General features: G+C 41.4%; 1 protein-coding gene across 1 annotated transcript in view; it reads left to right on the forward strand.

The window, feature by feature from the left end:
- The first annotated feature begins 3,228 nt into the window (after nt 1-3,228).
- Nucleotides 3,229-22,118, forward strand: part of UBE2G1 (ubiquitin conjugating enzyme E2 G1) — a 96,343-nt gene continuing 77,453 nt past the window's right edge. The window contains exon 1 of the mRNA XM_082605018.1: nt 3,229-3,617. Coding sequence (XP_082461144.1) covers nt 3,572-3,617 — 46 coding nt within the window. The 5' untranslated portion in view covers nt 3,229-3,571. The remainder of the gene's footprint in view (nt 3,618-22,118) is intronic.

The following is a 22,118-nucleotide window of genomic DNA, read 5'->3' on the forward strand; positions in this document are numbered from 1 at the left end:
CTATAAATTGTTAATTTAGAGTTTAGTGAGGTTGCAGGATCAACATACAAAAATCAACTGCTTTTTAAAATAATTTTTTATATACCAGAAAAATGCAGACTATCTCATTATTCTAAGCTTATTTCTGTATGTAAATGAAAACAACCATTCTGTCACTACAAAACTCACTGTGAACCCAGTGAATTAAAAAAAGAAAACATCCTATAGACAACAAAAGCATATGATCATGATACTTTAAAATACAAAAAAAGGACTTTCCTGGTAGCACAGTGGTTAAGAATCCACCTGCCAATGCAGGGCACACGGGTTCAAGCCCTAGTCCGGGAAGATCCCACATGCAGTGGAGCAACTAAGCCCATGAGCCACAACTACTGAAGCCTGTGCTCCACAACAAGAAAAGTCACTGCAATGAGAAGCTCACACACCGCAAGGAAGAGTAGCCCCTGCTCGCTGCAACTAGAGAAAGCCTGCGTGCAGCAACAAAGACCCAACACAGCCAAAAAAAAAGAAAAAAAAATCCTAAGACTATCCAGAGAAGAAGAAAAAGTAGGTCACTGAGGTCACTGACAATGGCATAAGAATCAACAGCAACACTGGATGCTAAAAGACAATGGACCAATGCTTTCACATTTTTGAAGAAAAAATATTTGATCTTAAACATAAAATTCTATACCCAGCTAAACTGGCACTTAATTATAGCTGTTTAAAATAATGCCATTTTCAGCTGTTATTATAAGGACTTGGAAAATTTGCCTCATGTATACTCATCAGAAGTTATCTGATAATATGCTCCAGCAAAAGAAGGGAGTAACAAAAAGTAATTAGACTTGATCTAGGATGCAGTAGACTCAGCCCAGGAGAGCAGCCAAGGGGAGTCCTAAGAAGACTTCTATGTAGGAAGCATAGCCCAAAGCAACCAGCCCAGGTTAGAGGGTAACATAGAGACTTCTAGGAGGGAGAGTTTCAAGAAAAAGGGCTTGATAGGATAAGTGGTACAATAGCACTGGGGTGGGATAGGGAAGGGAAGGATATTAATTATAATCAAGATACTGCAAGAAAAAAAAGTATAATTAGAAACACTGGGCCTCCAAAAAAAAATCTGTGTAAGGAATGAATATAATCCATTATAGTATTTGACTCTCCTATTCAACATTTACAAAGTCACAATAGTGTAAAAACCATTTATTGCTATAACTAGATATGATAATTTAATAATTTAGGAGAATAAAAGATGGAAAGTAGCATGACAGTTAAATCCTTATCAGTTACAATAAGAATAAATATATAAGGTCTAAAATGGATAAATCAAGAAAAAGCATTATATCATTTAGAATAAATGGAGGTAACTACGAGAAAAAACTGCTAAAAGAGTTAAAAGGGATTGCCTTTGGTAAGCAGGATTTAGGAATGGTGAAGGGCACACGTGAGAAATACGTTTGTTTTTCACTATAATCCTTAATACACTGGTTATGAACTATGTGTATTTACTACTTTGATAAAACTAAAAATTTACTTAAATAGAAAGATTTTTGGTCCAGAAAAGAGGGATAGTGTCAGAAACGGATTTTTTTTCTGGTAAAGCTTAGGAAGCTTTAGAGCTCCTCGGAAGGCTGGAATTTGTTTTAGGTGAGAGAGGAAACCATGTTGCAATCAAGCAGAATTTCTGATAACCTGCCTCAAGAGATCTCAGAGAAAGGGAACAATTTTCCAAGCATACAGTTATTTGTGGTTTATTTTCTCATTCTAAATAGACAATCATATTCAAACGCAATTAAAAAAATTTTTTTCCCTAAAGAGAGTCCTTCAAACGGGGTAAATTTTAGGCTTCACAAAACCTGGGTTAGCTCCAGAGAGTTGTTTCCCAATGGAGTCCAAATTCACCTTTTTTTTAAAATGGTAGATTTATGTTTTTATGCAGATTCACTCTTTTTTTTTTTTTTTTTCCCTGCACGTGGGCTTTCTCTAGTTGCGGCGAGGGGGGCTACTCTTTGTTGTGGTGCGTGGGCTTCTCATTGTGGTGGCTTCTCTTGTTGCAGAGCACCAGCTCTAGGCGCACGGGCTTCAGTAGTTGTGGCACGCGGGCTCAGTAGCTGTGGCTCCCGGGCTCTAGAGCACAAGCTCAGTCGTTGTGGCAGGCAGGCTTAGCTGCTCCGCGGCATGTGGGATCTTCCCGAACCAGGGCTCGAACCGTGTCCCCTGCATTGGCAGGCGGATTCTTAACCACTGCGCTACCAGGGAAGCCCTGCAGGTTCACTCTTAATGTTTATTTGTTCCTTTTAATTCTTGTTTTAGGGGGAGAGTGAGGACAATTTTTTCAGTAATTTTTGGAATCAAGAAACTGTATTAGAACCTGGTCCTCCTCTGGCTACCCTACCTGGAGCTCACAGAGACTGTAAGATCTTTGAGGATAGGAACAGAGCTGTGTCCTCTGTGTCTTCTACAGTTCAGGTACAAAGTTAATGCAGGTTCAGTAAATATTTTTGAAGGAACAGATACATTTGAGTGCCATTAGGTATCATTTTTCCTTCTGCTCCGTCTCTTTATTCTCTGTTATGCAAGGCAGAAAGCTGTGGGAATGAGGATGAGAAGAGGTAGAGCGGTGTAAGGTTGCTTTTTCCAAACCCTAGATCCCACACTTAGACTTTACATAGTAGATGCCTTTCTGGATATTTGGTACCATGTATATCAGATTTTGCTAATCTCAACTCACTTTACACATAGAGATTATTAACGATGTTTAAACATTTTATGCTATGAGATGCAGAACATTTTACTTATTTCAAGAATCTTTTTGTGCAACTTTCTGTAAAGTGAATTACTAGCAAATCTGAAGTCTATTTTGGGGGTGTGCTTAAAATGGGGCACACCAGTACTAAGTTCGCCTTTAACAATGACTAATTCGTACACCATGTGTGGAGTGTTAGATAGCTGTTGGGCGCTCGCCAATAACTAGGCATCTACCACTTCTTTTGGCCCCTTCACTCTCAGACCACCTGCTTCGACCCGGAGGTGCTGTTTTGACCCCCGCGACCTCTTTGTCATGACGTCCGCGGGGCGTCTCCCGCCGAGGCCCCGGCACCCGGCCAGGCGGCGACCTTCCCAAGATGGCGGCGTGAGGGGCCACTGCGCGGAGGGGGCGGGGTTCCGCCTCCGGAGGCGGGGCAGGGAGCCAGAGGGGTCGGCCTAGCGGGAGGGCAGCTTCCGAAGTAGGCAGCCCCGGCGCGCCTGCGTGGAGCGACCCTGCGCGCAGTGAGGCAGTGGCGGGGGAAGGCACCGGTGGGGCCGACTGGCGGGTTGAAGGAGGGAAGCGGGCGAGCGAAGTCCCAGTGCGCGCCGCGGCGGCACGGGTACCCTCCCCTTCCGGGCGTGAGGCGCTGTGAGGAAAGCTGAAGCGAGCGGACTCGCACCGGCAGCGAGACGCCGATACCGCCGCCCCAGCCCAGCCTTCGTCGGCTTCGGCGCTCCCGTCGTGGGGGCCCGGGTTCCTCAGCACACCCAGCTCCAGCAGCCTCAGAGCCTGTCCCCAGTCATTCGAAAGCCCCGGCGCCAGCCCGGGCCCTTGGCGGGGAGGATGACGGAGCTGCAGTCGGCACTGCTACTGCGAAGACAGCTGGCAGGTGAGCGGGCGGGCGGAGGGGCGCCGGCCCGGGCCGCGATCGCGGAGAGTAGCTGCCCGCTCCTCCTCTCCTGGGCGCTCCCGGGCGGGCGGCCGGACGGGCGAGGGGAAGCGGCAGCCCCCGGCGAGGCCAGGCGCGGGCCTGCGAGGTTGGGGAGCCAGGGCGCCAGTCCCGGCCGGGCCCATCACTTCTTTCCCTGCTTTCTTAGGGCATTAGGGGCGGGGACGCGCCCCAGCCTCGGCCCCGGGACTGGGCCTGCCGCCCCGGGGGAAGGAGGGGAGGTTGCCCCCTCCCCCACTGTTCGGTGGGACATTGCGGGGGAGGGGCTGTAGGTCCCCAGCCCCGGCGGACCCTCCCTGGAGGGGCGGGTCCGGGCTCAGGTGCGGCAGAGGCCGCCGGACCCCCGAGGCAGGAAGAGCGTCTGGGCCGGGCCGGCTGCGCGTCCCGGCCTCGGCTGTCGGAGCCGCGGGCGGACAGCCTGGGGGCAGGGTGGGCGAGGGGAACTGACCCCCGGGCGGATAGGTGAGGCGCGCCAAACTTCTGCCCAGACAGCGCCGGGTCCGCGGAGTTGTGGCGGACAACAAAAGCCCCGGCCTCCGGGGCCTCGTCGCGGGCGCGCGGGGTCTGAGAACCCTGCGGGGCGCGGGACGCCGCCTCGCCTGCCTCCGCCTGGCACGGGCTCCGGCTGCGCCGCCCGGCTGGGGGAGGGTAGGAGCGGGCCGAGCCGAGAGCCGCTCGCTGGCCGGCTCGGGGCTTTGTGCTCCGAGCGACCCAGGCTCCTGAGCAGGCCTGCAGGTCCCCGGGGCTGAGGCCCGCGGGCTCTGGCTTGGGGCGGTGGCCGGCCTGCCTCCCCAGAGGTGCCTGCGTCCCCCCTCCCCCATTGTCCCGGCCTCCGGCCGTTTGCGGCTTCCAGGTTGACTTTTTAGGGGGTTGGCTCCGACTCTGCTAGGACTGTGTGAGCGGAGCATGCGCAGTGGGGACGGGGACGTACGTGTGCGGAGTGGAAGGGGGGAGGCGGGTCGGTGGCTTCACAATGCCGCCCCACGTGCTGCCAGATTTAAAGAGAAATGAACCAGCAGTTACCACTGCTGCCCCACGCCCAGCCTGTGTCATTCTCAGTTCTGACGGATCTTCACCTCCCCACTCCACAGCCAGCGGCCCTGAGCCCTCGGCAGAACCCAGAGGCAGGAATGAAGACATCTATTTTTGAAATAGGTTTACTAAGACTTAGGTTGAGGTGTTAGTTAAATCACCTTTATGGCTTATTAAGGAAAAGGTTGTCAGGGGCTGTTACAGGTTGTATAATTAGATTTATTATTAGAGCATGAGCAAGCAGGTTTGGACAAGTACTAAAGTTCTAAATGCTCAGGGGGAGTGACGGAGTGAATGGAGAATTTCTAGTGATACCTGTGTCCATCGCAAATGTATTGGGCAAGCAGTGAAAGAGTAACTTCATTGCATCTTATATTTGCAAACACACGTTACTCTTCTGTGTATTTTTCTGGTTTGTTTTGTTTTGGAGGAAGGAGTCAAGATGTTCTTTTTTCTCCCTAAGAATACTTTAAATAAGAGTAAGTTTTAATTATGTGGTGGACTGTTAAACAGTATTAAAATACTAAATCAGTATTAAAACAGTACTCAACTCTTTCATAATGGTAAAGATACATATTTTAAAGGTGTAAAAGAAGTTAAGCAGTTACTAAGACTGTAAAGTATGACTAATAACAGTGTTACCAGTAGCAGTATTTCAAAATTCTTTCCATCCTATTTGTGAACAGGCTGTAAATTTTGATAGCCACTTGGTTCAGTTTTGCACTCTTTTACAAGATTAATCCCAAATATTGATAAGACATTTCCCAAAGCTCTTTTAATGGTTGACTTTTTGATAAGGCACACCAAGATATGCTTTAAGTTTGGAGGACAGAATGATTTAGTTTGTAATTTTTCATGCCTCATTATAAAGTTACTTAGCTGCTGATTAATTTTCTTGTCTTTTTGATCAGACACAATGGACTGTTGTTAATCTTTTCTCAATTTTTTGAAGTTTATTAACATGCTCAAAATGTATAAAACAGGTCAAGGCCAGTGTATTAAGGAAAATGTGAAAATATCAAGTTTATTGGGAAGGCTTGATAAAACTACATACTGAAATAAAGGCCCTGTTGTATTTTAGTCATTAGTAGTACATTGTTTAAGCTTTTTGGTTTTTCAGATATCATTTGAAAACAGGAAAGAATGGTAAACTGTAGTCTGTTGAAATAATTTAGAGTGAACTTTTGGAAGGCTTGATAATAAATGCTTTGAAAATCTTGAAATGTATTGAACTGAGTAGACACACAAACCTAAGCCATTCTAGCTGCTAGAATTTCAGAAACTTAACAACAACAGTGGCTAACAATAGTTACATTTATTGAGCCCCTAGTCTGCCAGTCCTGAAGGATTTTACTTCATTATTTGAGGGGAGAATTTATTGTGTGTGTGTTGTGTTTTGTTGGTAACTGTAATGAAGAACCTGGTTACTTTCTGAGTGAAGCAGAATGGTTCCTTGGGTTGCAGAGTTTCTCAGCCTCAGCACCACTGATATTTTGGGCTGATTATTGTTGTAAAGGCCTATACTATGCATAATAGAATGTTTAGCAGCATTCTTGGCCCCTACCCACCAGATGCCAGTAGTACACCTCCTCAGTTGTGACAACCAAAAATGTCTCTGTTGCCAGATGTCCCCTGAGGGACATAGTCATGCGAGGTTGAAAACTCTGGTTTAAGGTGTTTTAGTTAAGACCATAATGGCCAATGTGAAGCAAGTAAGAACACCTGACAGATTCATGAAATCAGATAGGTTGTGTATTTCTTTGTGGGTATTATTAGACTATGACTTATTTCTTTGCGAATTCAGCAGTCACAGTTCAGTTTTTGCAGTGCATAATGCTAAACACTAAGAAATCCCACAGCACAAGAGATAATTTAATTTTTTTTGAAAAGGTGTTGTAAGCAGTGGTTAAAAATACAAAGAGTATAAAAAAGTTTTAGTCTTTCCATCCCGACCCAGGCTGCTTTTCTTGGAAGCAGCCATCATCGATAATTTCTTGTGTGGCTTCTTATACTGTATGTGTTTATATAGCTATATATGTTTATATATGTGTTTATGGGCTAACGTTTACTAAGGACTAGCATAGCATCTACCAAGCATTTCGCTGAGAGCTTTACATATATTATCTCATTTAATCCTCCTAATAAGGAAATTGAGGCTAAGAGAGTATCAGTAACTTGCCCAAGGTCACACAGGTAGTAAGTGGTGCTGCTAGATTCATATTCAGGACCTTCTTATTAGAGACTTCATTGTTTCTAATTGGCTATATTGTCTTCCAGGGAGCAACAGTTTAACACAATTGTGAAATATGGTTTTATAAATTTAAATATTCGAGCTTAATTTATCCAGTACCTACCAAAATGATCGGGGAATGTTCTCATCTTAATAAAATTTTATGTACGAAATAATGCACATTAAAATCTAAGTGATATTCTTAAGGTAATCATAAAAAGGTGTTTTAGCCATTGTCACTTTACGACCAACGTTCTGCAGAATGTCATAGATTGAAAGTAGCGCTAAGCTTTTTTGTGTTAGCATTTAACTCTGAGAAAATAAGTTGGACTAATTGGACTTATTCCCTACTCTAACCATACTAACTTTTACTTTATGACAAACATTTATAAAGAATGAGGATTTTTTTTTTTTTTTTTGCGGTACGCGGGCTTCTCACTGCCGTGGCCTCTCCCGTTGCTGAGCACAGGCTCCGGACGCGCAGGCTCAGCGGCCATGGCTCACGGGCCCAGCTGCTCCGCGGCATGTGGGATCCTCCCGGACCCGGGCACGAACCCGTGTCCCCTGCATCGGCAGGCGGACTCTCAACCACTGCGCCACCAGGGAAGCCCGAGGATTTTGTTTTTAAGATCACTTGAGTTTTTTTAACATTGACAACACAGTAGTTGCTTTCTCATAGGTACCTGTCATCCCACAATTAGCAAGAAGAATCTCTTAAGCAGTAACAATAAAACAATTGAACTCCTTTCACTGTAGAAATTTTGATTGCATTTTTTTTTTTTTTTTTTTTTTTTTGCGGTACGTGGGCCTCTCACTGTTGTGGCCTCTTCCGTTGCGGAGCACAGGCTCCGGATGCGCAGGCTCAGCCGCCATGGCTCACGGGCCCAGCCGCTCTGCGGCATGTGGGATCTTCCCGGACCGGGGCACGAGCCCGTGTCCCCTGCATTGGCAGGCGGACTCTCAACCACTGCGCCACCAGGGAAGCCCCTTGACTGCATATTTTAAAGTAATCTGCAACATTCCCAAATCTTTGTCTCCTTGTCTACCCATGTAAGTAGCTTGTGATGAGTTAGTTATGTGTGTTTCTCAGATTTATGTGCAATAAAATCACTTGTGAGTATGTTAAAAATACAGATTCCTGGCCTCACCTTCACAGAGTATTAGTCTACATGTCCAGATGGGGCCAAAGAAAGCCCAATTTTTAATATTTCTCATTGGCCTTTCTAGAATGTATTGGCATTCTGACATAAAATTTCATTAATAATCTTAAAGTAGCAGAAATAGAGTAATTGATTATTGACAGGGATACCCTAGTGGTAGAAGATTCTAGGTGATGAGCAGAGTATTAATATTTGTATATTAATGTTGTTTACCCACATATTTAGAAATGGAAGAAAAGTCGAAAAGTAAGTTTATATTTCATTAAACTACTAATTGTTTAATAGAGTTTGGGAATTTTTATATCCAGAAATCATTACACTGTTATAGAAATAATGCAGCTACTATATGCTGTCAGAAAAAAAGTATAAATGAAACAGACATTGTGGTTGAGAGAGGGGTGTTGGGTGATTTGTAATCCCTGTAGTGGAGGAAGCATCAAGGAATTATGCATCTGATGTTATGTTACAGAATCTTATTTAAAAATATGTACATATATTGAATCATGTGTATACCTTAAACACACGCAATGTTATATGTCAATTTTATCTCGGTAAAGCTGGGAAAAAAGTCTTTAATTTTTTAGTGAGTAAGTGAATTTTCTTAACATTAGGGAGTCAATGTTTTAAGTTATAATTTGTGTTACTGTGAATATTTTTGATATATAATGAAATTTAGTTGTTTATAAGTAATGGTAGTTTAATCTTGTATAAAGTCAAAATGAAACGTACTCGTCTTTTGTAATGGAAGACCTCACTTTCTCAAGTACTGCTTAATATATTAAAATACTGAAGTAAACTCTAATTTGTACATATTAATATATTAGTATAATCTGTACTTACTGTAAAGTAGTGCCAAAGTATATGGTTTTATTATATAGCTTATGAGTTAATACACATTATATTTGGTGATATGTGTGCATATAAATGTGACATTAGATGCCTTCATTATTAGTAGAGTGATATCGAGTGAGGAAAATCTGAAAATCCATTCACTGCTACTATATTATTGTCGCTTTTTGACTTTTCAGGTGAAGAGTGTATATATCAAGAAGACTTTCAATCCTTGGGTTATTTGATCTTGTTTACTTTAGTGCAAGTTTCTTTGAGGAGGTCATGCTAATTTATTGTAAATTGTAGTGTGGATGCGCTCTTGCTTCAAGCAAGTAAAATGCTAAGCATTCTTTTATTTTAATGGACTCACTTCAATTTAGGATGGAGGATTTTTGCATTTCTAAATTATTGAGAAATATTTTTGTTAGAATTTAAAACACTAGATGACCTGCAAAAGTCTGTTTAATAATGCCATCCTTGACTGGTTTATAGGAAATAACTTTTCAGAGAGGAAAGCATAGTATATGCTATGGAACCAGTCTGGCCAAGTAAACATAGTATAGTTATATTTGTGTTTTGTTTTGTTTTGTTTTTTTTTGTGGTACGCGGGCCTCTCACTGTTGTGGCCTCTCCCGTTGCGGAGCCTGACGTGCAGTCTCAGCGGCCATGGCTCACGGGCCCAGCTGCTCCGCGACATGTGGGATTTTCCTGCACCGGGGCACGAACCCGTGTCCCCTGCATCGGCAGGCGGACTCTCTACCGCTGCGCCACCAGGGAAGCCCAGTATAGTTATATTTGGTTGAAGGCATTTCAGCCACAGAAAAGTACAAATAAAAAAAGCAAATATTTTGCAAATTTTGGTAACGAACATGAATTATTGGTATGAACAGATAAATGAGGGAATAAGAATAAAATGGGTCTTTAGGATATAAGATATATACATGTTAAAACAGAGAATTAAATTTTTTTTCACCTAGTGCAAGATAGTATTAGGCTAATTCAAGTAAATCAGAATTTTTTTTTTTGGCTGTGCCACGCGGCTTGCGGGATCTTACTTCCCTGACCAGAGGTTGAACCTGCGCCCTCGCAGTGAAAGTGTGGATGCTAACCACTGGACAGCCAGGGAATTCCCTAAATCAGAAATTTTTATCAGTGCTGTTCCATTGATAGATTCTGGCCCTCAAAGAAACAGCTAGGAAAAAATTCTGTAGTTTATTGCAGTTGCTGTAGAGATGTGTACTTCTCTTTATGATGTTAAGTTCTAGAATATTTTTGAAAAGTTAATTTTTGTAAGTGGAAATGTTTACCTTTTATTGATGTTCTATATTAATGTCTAATAACTTAGAAAAACTGCTACTCTTCCTTCTCTGCTTTTCTTTGCTTTTCTTGTCCATTGGTTAGGGATCTGTTAAAAGTATAAACAACAAAACCTAAAAATGTCCTTTATATTAGAAGACACTTTTGATTTGCTTTTGAATGTACTTACACTTTAATTATATTATCAATTTCTTATATAAGGTGTATTTTAATTAGAGTTTCTATTTCAAGATAAAGTAATTCTAGGCAAAGTAGACATGGCGCCAAAAGCATGATCTATAAAAGGAAATATTGGTAAACTGGACATCATCAAAATAAAAAACTTTTGTATCTGAAAGGCAAATGAAAAGACAAGCTGCAAACTGGAAGAACAAAATTGCAAACTACCTGACAAAAGACTGATCTAGAAAATATAAAGAACTCTTCAAAACTCAACAGTAAAAGAAAACAGCCTCCTTAGAAAATGAGCAAAAGACATGAATGACATTTCAGATAGCAAATAAGCAAATAAAAAGTTGTTCAACACCATTAAACACCAGGGAAATGAAAATTGAAACCACAGTAAGATATCACCACATACCTATATAGAATAGTTAAATTAAAAGAAATTAATACCAGATGCTGGCCAGGGGAGGCAGAAAAACTTCATCTCACATTGCTGGTAGGAATGTAAAATGGTACAGCCAGTGTGGAAGCAGTTTGCAGTTTCTTGTTAAACTAAATATACACTTACCATACAACCCATCAAGTACACATTTGGGCATTTATTTTAGAGTAATGAAAACTTATATCCTCATAAAAACTTACATGCAAATGTTCATAGTAGCTTTATTAGTAATAACTGCAAACTGGAAACAACCCAGATGTCCTTCAATGGGTGAGTAAACTGTGGTACATCCATACCATGGAATATACTACTCAGCAATAAAAAGAAATATACCATTGATACACAGAACAACTTAGATGATATCAAGGGAATTAATGCTGAATGAAAAGTTAATCTCAAAATGTTGCATGTTCTGTGATTCCATTTATATAAAATTCTTTTTTCTGTGTGGTAAAAAACATAAAATTGACCATCTTAACCATTTTTAAGTGTATGGTTCAGTAGCGTTAAGTATATTCACATTGTTGTGAAACAAATCTCCAACTCTTTCATCTTGAAAAACTGAAGCTCTATACCCATTAAACAACTCTCCCTTTCCCCCTTGACCTAGCTGCTGCTAACAACTGTTTTACTGTTTCTCTGCATTTGATTCATATAAGTAAATGCATACAGTATTTTGTCTTTTTATGACTGGCTCATTAGTGTAACGTATGTTGTAGCATATGACAGGATTTCCTTCCTTTTAAGGCTAAATAATACTCCATTGTCTGTATATACCACAGTTTGTTAATCCATTCATCTGTAGATGCATTTGGTTTGCTTTCACCTGTTAGCTATTGTGATTATTGCTGCTATGAACATGGATGTGCAGATATCTCTTCAAAATCCTGCTTTCAATTCTTGTGAGTATATACCCAGAAGTGGGGTTACTGGGTCATATGGTAGTTCTGTTTTTTAAAAATAAACCTTATTTTTAGTGCCATTTTATTTTTTATTTTATTATTTTATTTTATTTTATTTTATTATTTGGCCACGCGGCATGGCTTGTGGGATCTTAGTTCCTTGACCAGGCATTGAACCTGGGCCCCAGCAGTGAAAGTGCCAAGTCCTAACCATTGGACCCACCTGGGAATTCCCTTTAGAGCAGTTTTAAATTCACAGCAAAACTGAGTGAAAGATACAGAGATTTCCCATAGTACCCCCTGCCCCCACACAAGCTTAGCTTCCCCCAGTATCAACATCCTCCACCAGAGTAGTGCATCTGTATTGAGAAGTTTTATTTTTAATGTTTTTGAGCGACCTCCACACTGTTTTCCATAGCAGTAGCACCATTTTACAATCCCACCGACAGTGTACAGGGCTCCAGTTTCTCCACTTGTTCTCCAACACTTGTTTTTTTAATTGTAGCCATCCTGACTGATGTGAGGTGATATGGTTTTGATTTGCATTTCTCTGATTATTACTGACATTAAGCAACATTTCCCATCTTCGTTGGCCTTGGTAGATCACCTTTGGCAAAATGTTGATTCAAGTCCTTTACCTATTTTTAAAATCAGGTTATTTGACTTTTTGTTGTTAAGTTGTATACATTCTTTATATACTATGGATACGAACCTTTTATCTGATACATAATCTGCAAATATTTTCTCCCTTTCCATAGGTTGCCTTTTAACCCTGGTTATGCCCTTTGCATAAACGTTTTGAAGTTTGATGTAGTTGCAGGTGTCTGTTCTTGCTTTTGCTGCCTGTGCTTTTGGTGTCACTTCCAAGAAATCAGTGCTAAGTCCAGTATCACAAAGCTCCTCTAGTAGTTTTATAGTTTAGGTCTCACGTTAGGTCTTTAATCCGTTGTGGGTACATTTTTGTATGTCGTGTAAGATAAGGGTTCAACTTCATTCTTTTCTGTATGAATACCCAGTTTTCCCAACACAATTTGTTGAAGAGACTTCCCTTTCCCCATTGAATGGTCTTAACACCCTTATAAAATTCTTGAAATGACAAAATTGTAGAGATGGAGAATAGATTAGTGGTTTTTAGGGATTAAGGATGGTAATAGTGTGTTGCTATAAGGCAGCTGCATAAAGGATCTTTGTGGTTATGGAACTGTTTCTTTCTTATAGTGGCTGCACAAATCTGCAAATGTGATAAAATTGCATAGAGCTATACACACACCCAAATAAGAGTGATACAATAAGAATAAAGTGTGTGGATTGTACCAATGTCAATTTCTTGGGTTCGCTATTATACGATGCAGGCAGGATGTTAGCATTGAGAGAAACTGGGTAAAGGGTATAGGAGATCTTTCTGTTCTATTTTTTCCATTGCCCTATAAATCTGTGTATTAAAATAAAAAATTTTTAAAAATCACTTGTAACCAGAGCATTTTTATCAGTCTTTTTTCATGTAGAGAACTCCTTTTTAAACTTACTATTCATAATTACAAACATAGCAACATAATTGCCATAACAACACTTTCAAGGAATAGGAAGTTGGAATTGAGAAATCTGTAGTTTGAGGTAGAAATTCCATCTTAATTGTAAATAATCCTCCTGTAAACTTCTTGTGTTGTCCTTTGGAAAATGGAAGAGAGGATCAGTATAAAAGCTCATTTATTGGGCTCTTCAGTTGCATTGAGAAATGCTGGGGGAATGCAAAGATAATTGATATGGTATTCCTGCCTTGAGGTGCTACATTTTGTAGGCGTTGATGGACATGTAAACAAAGTTATAATGCAACATAAGTATATATTGCAGTATAAGTATAATGCAGTATAAGTATACATGTGGAAGGAGCAGAAGGTAGCACTGAGGAAGGAGTGATTAATTATGGGAGAGTACAGTGAAGTCAGGGAAGGCTTCATAGTAAAAGGACTGTTTTGGATACAGCAGAATCAAGATGTCAGTTCTTTTTTTGTTTGTTTGTTTTGCGGTACGCGGGCCTCTCACTGTTGTGGCCTCTCCCGCTGCGGAGCGCAGGCTCCGTACACGCAGGCTCAGCGGCCATGGCTCACATGCCGCTCCGCGACATGTGGGATCCTCCCGGACCGGGGCACGAACCCGTGTCCCCTGCATCGGCAGGCGGACTCTCAACCACTGCGCCACCAGGGAAGCTCAAGATGTCAGTTCTTTTAAGAGCATTAACTTATATATTAAAAAAAAAACTTTGCATTTAGCAGTGTAGAAAAAACAGTAATTAGAATTACTTAGCATGACAGAAGTCTAAAGTTGACAGATTTAAAACAAATAGGTATTTATGAAAGACAAATAACCCTGTTGAAGATTTCCAAGAAAGTAGTCTGGGCACAACTTTCAAGGGATGGCAGTAATTTGTAATTAAAAAAATTCTGTAAAGAACTTAAGTCTGCTTACTTCACTAACATGTAAAAGAGGGAAGAGGGCAGGAAGGAAACAGGTTACTCTTCCTGATCCTAGACTTTCCATATGTGGTCACATTCAGTTCTTACAGCAAATGTTTGGAGTAAATATTATCACCTTTTTGAGATAAGGAAATTAAGGTTTATATTATATCTGGTATTTCGCAAGGCTAACCCTGATGGAGCTGGCTGGCAGAAATATATCTGTCTGCCAATGAAACCCAAGCCCTTCCCATATCAGTAGTTTCTTTAACATTTGGGGGCTTCTTAGACTCCTTTGAGAATTTAGTAAGCATTAAAGACCTTCTCCTGAGAAAAATGCATACAGTTTTGGGTATAATTTTGGAGGTTTTTCTGATCTCTTGAGTGAAGCTCATTTATGCACATATAATACTGTCTCTTACATCATTCAGCAAATTTGATGCCTGTTTTGTATAGTATATAGGGATGCCAAATGAATAAGTTATTCTTGTATTCTAGGAACTCGGTAGTCTGTAGAAAATCCTCAGAGGGCTGCTTTAAAATACTGTATCAGAAAGTCAGGGAAAGCTTGCTTCTACCTGGAGGGCTTTTGAGGAGTTGGTGGCATTTGTGCTTGACTTTTAAAGGATATGTAAAATTTGATCACATAAAATAGGAAAGTATTTAAGGCTGAGGGAGAAGAACAAGCAAGACAGAAAGCTTGTTCTGAAAACAATTCAATGTGGTTGGAGTATATGATAAACTGAACTAGTGGGAAAATAATATTTGGAAAGGTTGGTTTTATTTGTGGAATACCATAAAGATACTGAAGAATAGAGTCACTGAGGAGGGGGGAAGTGATGTGATCCAAAGTATGTGGGACCAGTGCTTCTCATTATCTGTGGTGAAAGACCAATTTAAAAAAATTTTCCAGGGACTTCCCTGGTGGTCCAGTGGCTAAGACTCCATGCTCCCAATGTAGGGGGCCTGGGTTCGATTCCCTGGTCAGGGAACTGGATCCCACATGCCATAACTAAGAGTTTGAATGCCGCAACTAAAAGATCCCATGTGCGGCAATGAAGACCCGACACAGCCAAATAAATAAATATTTTAAAAAGTTCAATTCATTATATAATATTTTTTAAAGCAATAAAAATGAATTATTAGAAAAATGAAATACAGATTCGAGCCCATATTTATAATATTAGGTTCATCATATAAAATGACTATCAAATTGCTATCTGAGTTTCGAAATGCTTCCTTTGGCTGGTGATTACAGACCATTAACAGTTTGGTGGATTGGCACCAGTTAAGGGACCACACTTCAGCTTTGCTTTGGGCAGAGTGGAGAATGATATTTGACTACGGTCTCTCCATAAGGACAGAGATTTTTGGTTTTGTTTATTAACTGACATATCACAGATGCCTAGAAGGGTGACTGAAACAGCAAGCAACCAGTAAATACTTATTGACTGGATTAAAATTACCATTCTAGACCCCCCCCCCACAGGATTTAAGCACATGTGAACTGAACCTTTTAAGGTAGAAAGTGAAACAATTAGAATACTTGCATTCAGTAAACATTTAATTCCTTCTATATGCCAGCCCCTGGGGATAACAAAGATTCATGATACAATTCCTGGCTTCCCCTTCTAGTGGGGAGCGTAGACTTCTATAAATAAATATTGGTTGATAATTAGAATATATATACTTCATCACAGTAGTGTAGACATTCTTGCCCTTATACCACACCCCCCTTCACTTATTTACAGTTTAGCTGACCAAATGATACTTGTTGGGCACCTTCAGTGTCTCAGCAAGGTCCTTATTTTTCTCTCAAAGCAGTTTCTCTAATGGGACAACTTTACTATGACTAATTAACTCTTTATAAATTACCTCAAAAATTAAAGGTTTTCTCCCCCCACCTTTTAAAGCTTTTTCTACTTAAAAAAAATAAATTAGGGCCTCCCTGGTGGCGCAGTGGTTGAGAGTCCGCCTGCCGATGCAGGGGATACGGGTTCGTGCCCCGGTCTGGGAGGATCCCATATGCCGCGGAGCGGCTGGGCCCGTGAGCCATGGCCGCTGGGCCTGCGCATCCGGAGCCTGTGCTCCGCAACGGGAGAGGCCACAACAGTGAGAGGCCCGCATACCGCAAAAAGAAAATAAATAAATAAATAAATTAATTAATTTTTGGCTGCATCGGGTCTTCATTGCTGCGTGTGGGCTTTTCTCTAGTTGTGGTGAGCGGGGGCTACTCTTCGTTGTGGTATGCGGGCTTCTCATTGCGGCGGCTTCTCTTGTTGCAGAGCATGGGCTCTAGGTGTGTGGGCTTCAGTAGTTGTAGCACATGGGCTCAGTAGTTGTGGCTCATGGGTTCTAGAGCGCAGGCTCAGTAGTTGTGGCGCACGGGCTTAGTTGCTCCACGGCATGTGGGATCTTTCCGGACCAGGGCTCGAACCCGTGTCCCCTGCATTGGCAGGCAGATTCTTAACCACTGCGCCACCAGGGAAGTCTCTTTTTTTAACTTTTTTTTCTTTCTTTCTTTCTTTTTTTTAAAAATGTCTTCAAAGTTTCTTTCTGGTCCTCAACCTTAGCTATCTTAGGTTTCCTACCAAGGTGGTTAACCACATTTTTCACAGGGGAAACTCAGTTTGGCTTATTCACAATAGCAGAACCAAGACAGCTAGATTTCATTCCTCTCTGAGCCTGTTCTTTAACAGTATTTAAATTAGGTCTGTGTAGAGACTGTAAAAGTGTGTCAGTCCAGTTATTCCTTTCCTGCTTGGGCCCTAGGGTGTCTGGGGTCATATGTTCTTCGGTTTTCTTATGTTTGTTGTTGTTGGTTTTTTTCTTATGTTTTTGAGGGTGAGTTAAAAGTTCTTAAAATAGATGTCAGGTAACCCTAAATCAAGGTATTCTAAAGGAAAATGGAATGTGTATGTTTTAAAATACAACTTTCCTAATTACAAATGAACATGTTTATTGTAGATTTGGAAAAGATAAAACATGATACAAACATCAGCCATCCCTTGGTAGCTTCTTAACATTTGATTATTTTTTTCATTGCATTTTGCCTTTTTTGTAAATTGAAATTCTGAAAGGAAGAACGCTTTTTTTTTTTTCTGACGTGGACCACTTTTAAAGTCTTTATTGAATTTATTACAATTTTTTTTAAGCTTTTAAAAATTATTTTTTTGGCTGTGTTGGGTCTTTCTTCGTTGCTGTGTATGGGCTTTCTCTAGTTGCGGCGAGCGGGGGCTACTCTTCATTGCGGTGCGCGGGCTTCTCACTGTGGTGGCTTCTCTTGTTGCGGAGCACGGGCTCTAGGCTTGTGGGTTCAGTAGTTGTGGCTTGCGGGCTCTAGAGCACAGGCTCAGTAGTTGTGGCGCACGGGCTTAGTTGCTCTGCGGCATGTGGGATCTTCCTGGACCAGAGCTCGAAGTGGTATCCCTTGTGTTGGCAGGCGGATTCTTAACCACTGTGCCACCAGGGAAGCCCTTAAACTTGATTTTAAACTCAGGTCATCTTATTACCAAAAGTACTGCTTTTTATACAATAGTACACTGTTAAATTCTGAAAACTTTGTGACTTTTGGAAGGGTAAAACTACTATTGCTTGTGGCCTCACCTGATATTTTGAATTTGTCTATTTCTCATCTTCTACCTGTAGGATTCTTAAAGTAAAATATCTGTCTGTTTCAAGGCTTATGTAGAGAAGGGTGTTACTCTGAGACTTCCCTTAATACTCTTTTACCTAGAAGGATAATATTTATTTTTTGTATTTAGTAGTGCATAGGGTGGTTTATATTGTCATCATTAGCAGTCTAGGACTTTGGACTGTGCTTTATTCAAACTGTTGTGGACCTCTGTGGTGTGGTAATTCCCCAGGGAAATACTGTATCTTCAATGTCTCTTCTGGTTTTTTTTTTTTTTTTTTTTTTTTTCCTTTTGCGGTATGCGGGCCTCTCACTGTTGTGGCCTCTCCCGTTGCGGAGCACAGGCTCCGGACGCGCAGGCCCAGCGGCCGTAGCTCACGGGCCCAGCCGCTCCGCGGCACATGGGATCCTCCCAGACCGGGGCACGAACCCGTGTCCCCTGCATCGGCAGGCGGACTCTCAACCACTGCGCCACCAGGGAGGCCCTCTTCTGGTTGTTTTTACATCTCTCCCTTAGGATTATACCTTTGCTGCAACTTCTGCCCTTAGCATTTGCCTGGTGGAAAAAGAACAAAACTGTCATTAACCAGTTTGGTTTATACTTAGCTCTTGCAGGTGCAGCAGTGGCACAGTGAGGGTGCTGTGCTTCCCGCTGCCCTCTTCAGAGTCTAAGGCATATGGTGTGGCTGTGGGGGGAAGCAGTGCCACTGTGATAGGTCTTTTTTTCTTTAAATAAACTTAATTTTTAAAAAGTTTTAGATTTACAGAAAAATTCTGAAGGTAGTAGAATTCCTATATTTCCCTCACCCAGTTTCCCCATTATTGTACTAACATCTTACATTAGTATGGTTCATTTGTCACAATTAATGAATCAGTATTTTTTTTTTGAATCTTTTTTTTTTAACTTATTTTTTTTGGCTGCATTGGGCCTTCGTTATTGTACGTGGGCTTTCTCTAGTTGCAGCGAGTGGGAGCTACTCTTCATTGTAGTGTGCAGGCTTCTCATTGCGGTGGCTTCTCTTGTTGTGGAGCACAGGCTCTAAGGCACACAGGCTTCAGTAGTTGCAGAACGCGGGCTCAGTAGTTGTGGCACACGGGCTTAGTTGCTTCGTGGCGTATGGAATCTTCCTGGACCAGGGCTCGAACCCGTGTCCCCTGCATTGGCAGGCGGATTCTTAACCACTGCGCCACCAGGGAAGTCCCGATAGATTATTATTAACTAAAGTCCATACTTTATTCAGATTTCCATATTTATTTATTTATTTATTGGCTGTGCCGCATGGCATGTGGAATCTTAGTTCCCCGACCAGGGATCGAACCCACACCCCTTGCAGTGGAAGCTCGGAGTCTTAACCACTGGACCGCTAGGGAAGTCCCAGATTTCCATAGTTTTTACCTAATGTCCATTTTTCTGTTCCAGGTGCCCATCCGGGATATCACATTGCATTTAGTTGTCCTAAGTCTTGTCTGTTCTTGGAGAATTTCTCAAGAGTTTCCTTGTTTTTTGTGTCTTACAACTTTGGGGAATACCTCTCAGGTATTTTGTGGGATGTCTCTCAAATTGGGGTTGTCTAATGTTTTTCTCTTGATTAGACTGCGGTTTTCAGAAAGAATACCACAGAGGTGAAGTGCCCTTCTTATCACATGCCAGTCGATAACCACACCACAACACTGGTGATGTGAACCTTGATCCCTTGGTTAAGGCAGTGGTGATCAGGTTTCTCCACTGTCAAGTTACTGTTTTTCTCTTCTCCTACCCTTATCTTTGTAAGCTACTCACTTAACAACGAAGTCCAGCCCATACTCATGTGGGAAGGAGGGACTAGGCCCCACCTACTGAAGGGGACACTACCTACAGCATTTGGAATTCATCTGTAAGGAAGACTTGTCACTTCTCCCATTTATTTGTTAATTCAATCATTTACTCAGTATGGGCTTATATATTTTATATTTGGGGGGTTAAAATCTGTATTGGGCAGGGTTCTGAAGAGAAACAGAACCAATAGGATGGATGTACAGATATATCTATATGTCATGTGATTGTAGGGGCTGGCTAGTCCAAATTCTGCAGGGTAGCCTGGCACCCTGGAGATGAGTCAGTGTTGTAGTACAATTCCTAAGGCAGTGTGCTGGCAGAATTTCCTCTTGCGGGGGAGGTCAGTCTTTTTAAAAATTAAGGCCTTCAGCTGATTGAATGAGGCCCACTCACATTATGGAGGGTGATCTGCTTTACTAAAAGTCTGCTGATTTAAATTGTAATCTCATTAAAAAAAAAAAAATCCCTTCACAGGGCTTCCCTGGTGGCACGGTGGTTGGGAGTCCGCCTGCCGATGCAGGGGACACGGGTTCGTGCCCTGATCTGGGAGGATCCCGCATGCCGTGGAGCGGCTGGGCCTGTGAGCCATGGCCGCTGGGCCTGCGCGTCCAGAGCCTGTGCTCCGCAATGGGAGAGGCCACAGCAGTGAGAGGCCCGCGTACCAAAAAAAAAAAAAAAAATCCCGTCACAGAAACATCTGGAGTAATGTTTGATGACATATCTGGGTACTGTGGCCCAGCAAAGTTGACATAAATTAATCATCATATATTTATTTTGTTCCTTATGTCATTTTTGTCCCTAAATTGTTCCAGCTTTGGTCATTGAGAGTTCTTTCAACTTGGCTCTGATGTTGCTTTGACATGCAGTCAACCTTTTAGTTTTTAAGCACTTCCTTATTTTCTGATGACTACAGGATGTGTCAGACCTATCTTGTATTTTCTCTATCTCAGCCCTGGAGTCAGCTGTTTCTCCAAGAATAGTATCTAGAAACCAAGATCTGAGCATTGAAAGTAGTCGTTGCTACTGGAGTGTCATTACCTTAAAGGACAGCAGTAGGCAATATGTGTATTTTAACTTAGGTATATACATATCTATAATGTTTCTGTATATCCATCTGTATATGTATTAAGCTACCCCTAGGTTCATACTGATGTTTCTGACTCTAATCAAGTAGCAGAATGTTCATTCTAGTCTTCCCTTCTTGTTTTCTTGTAACTTCCCTCTCTGACAGTGAGAAACCTGGCCCCTACCAGTTGTTTAAAAGCAGTTTTAGAATTTTTAACTCATACCCTTGTGGGAAACAAGTTTACAACTAGAATACAGTGTTTATATACAGTTCTTTGTCCTTATCTTTTCAGTTTACAAATATTGATTTCCAACCTTACTTAAGTCAGCGTCCCACCCCCCCAACCCCTTCAGTGAGGTTATATCATACATTTGTAATACAGTTAGATTCATTTGTCATAGTCTTCATTCCATCCTTGTCGATATTTAATTCCCCCGTGTGTCCCCCTTGCAGTTGACCACTCCCTCCTCCACCAGTCCCTGCAACCACTGATCTATCTTCTGTCTCTGCAATTTTGCCTTCTCCCTAAATTTGTCATATGTAGCTTTTAGGGTCTGGCTTCTTTCACTTAGCAATATGCATTTAAAATTCATCTACATTTGTTACATGAATCAGTAGCCTGTTCCTTTTTATCACTGAATAGTATTCCACTGTATACTTTCTAGTGTATACATTCCATTGTACCACAGTTTACTTATCTGTTCCTATGTTAAAGGATATCTTGGTTGTTTCCTATTTTTAGTGATTATGAGTAAAGCTGCTGCAAACATTTGTATACAGGTTTTTGTGTGAAAGTAAAGTTTTCAGTTACCTTGAATAAATACCTAGGAGTATGATTGCCGATTGTATGGCAAGACTGTGTTTAACTTGATAAGAAACTGCCAAATTGTCTTCCACGGTGGCTGTACCACACATTTTATTGTAAACATAGTACCATCCTAATGCATTGTTCTGCATCTCGATTTTTCACTTAATATAGTGTAGACATCTTTATGTATTCGTATGTAGAAACTTATTTTGTTCTTTTCAAACACAGTATTCCATTGTATAGCTAAAGCAAAATTCAGTTTTTATTAAAACACTTCTTTAAATTATAAAAATATTGCATATTCATGGCAAATATATAAGTTCTACCAAAGAGAATAAAATGAAAAGTAAGTCTCCCATCCATTCACTCCCCTCCTTTTCCATCTCCAGAAGGGAATTTATAGTTCATGCTTATGGTTACCATTATAATTTATATGATAGCTCTTAATTCATGACTTTAACTTCTCACTGTGAAAGATGAAGACTTTCATAACACTAATTCCCTTTCCTGATTTTTGTTATATATTTGTAGCTCTTCTGATGGTTGGCTTAATTATTAAAATGATTTATCAACCTTACATAGGAG

This window comes from Mesoplodon mirus, assembly GCF_964341445.2.
Source record: "Mesoplodon mirus genome assembly, chromosome: 18".
NCBI classification, from domain to species: Eukaryota; Metazoa; Chordata; class Mammalia; order Artiodactyla; family Ziphiidae; genus Mesoplodon; species Mesoplodon mirus.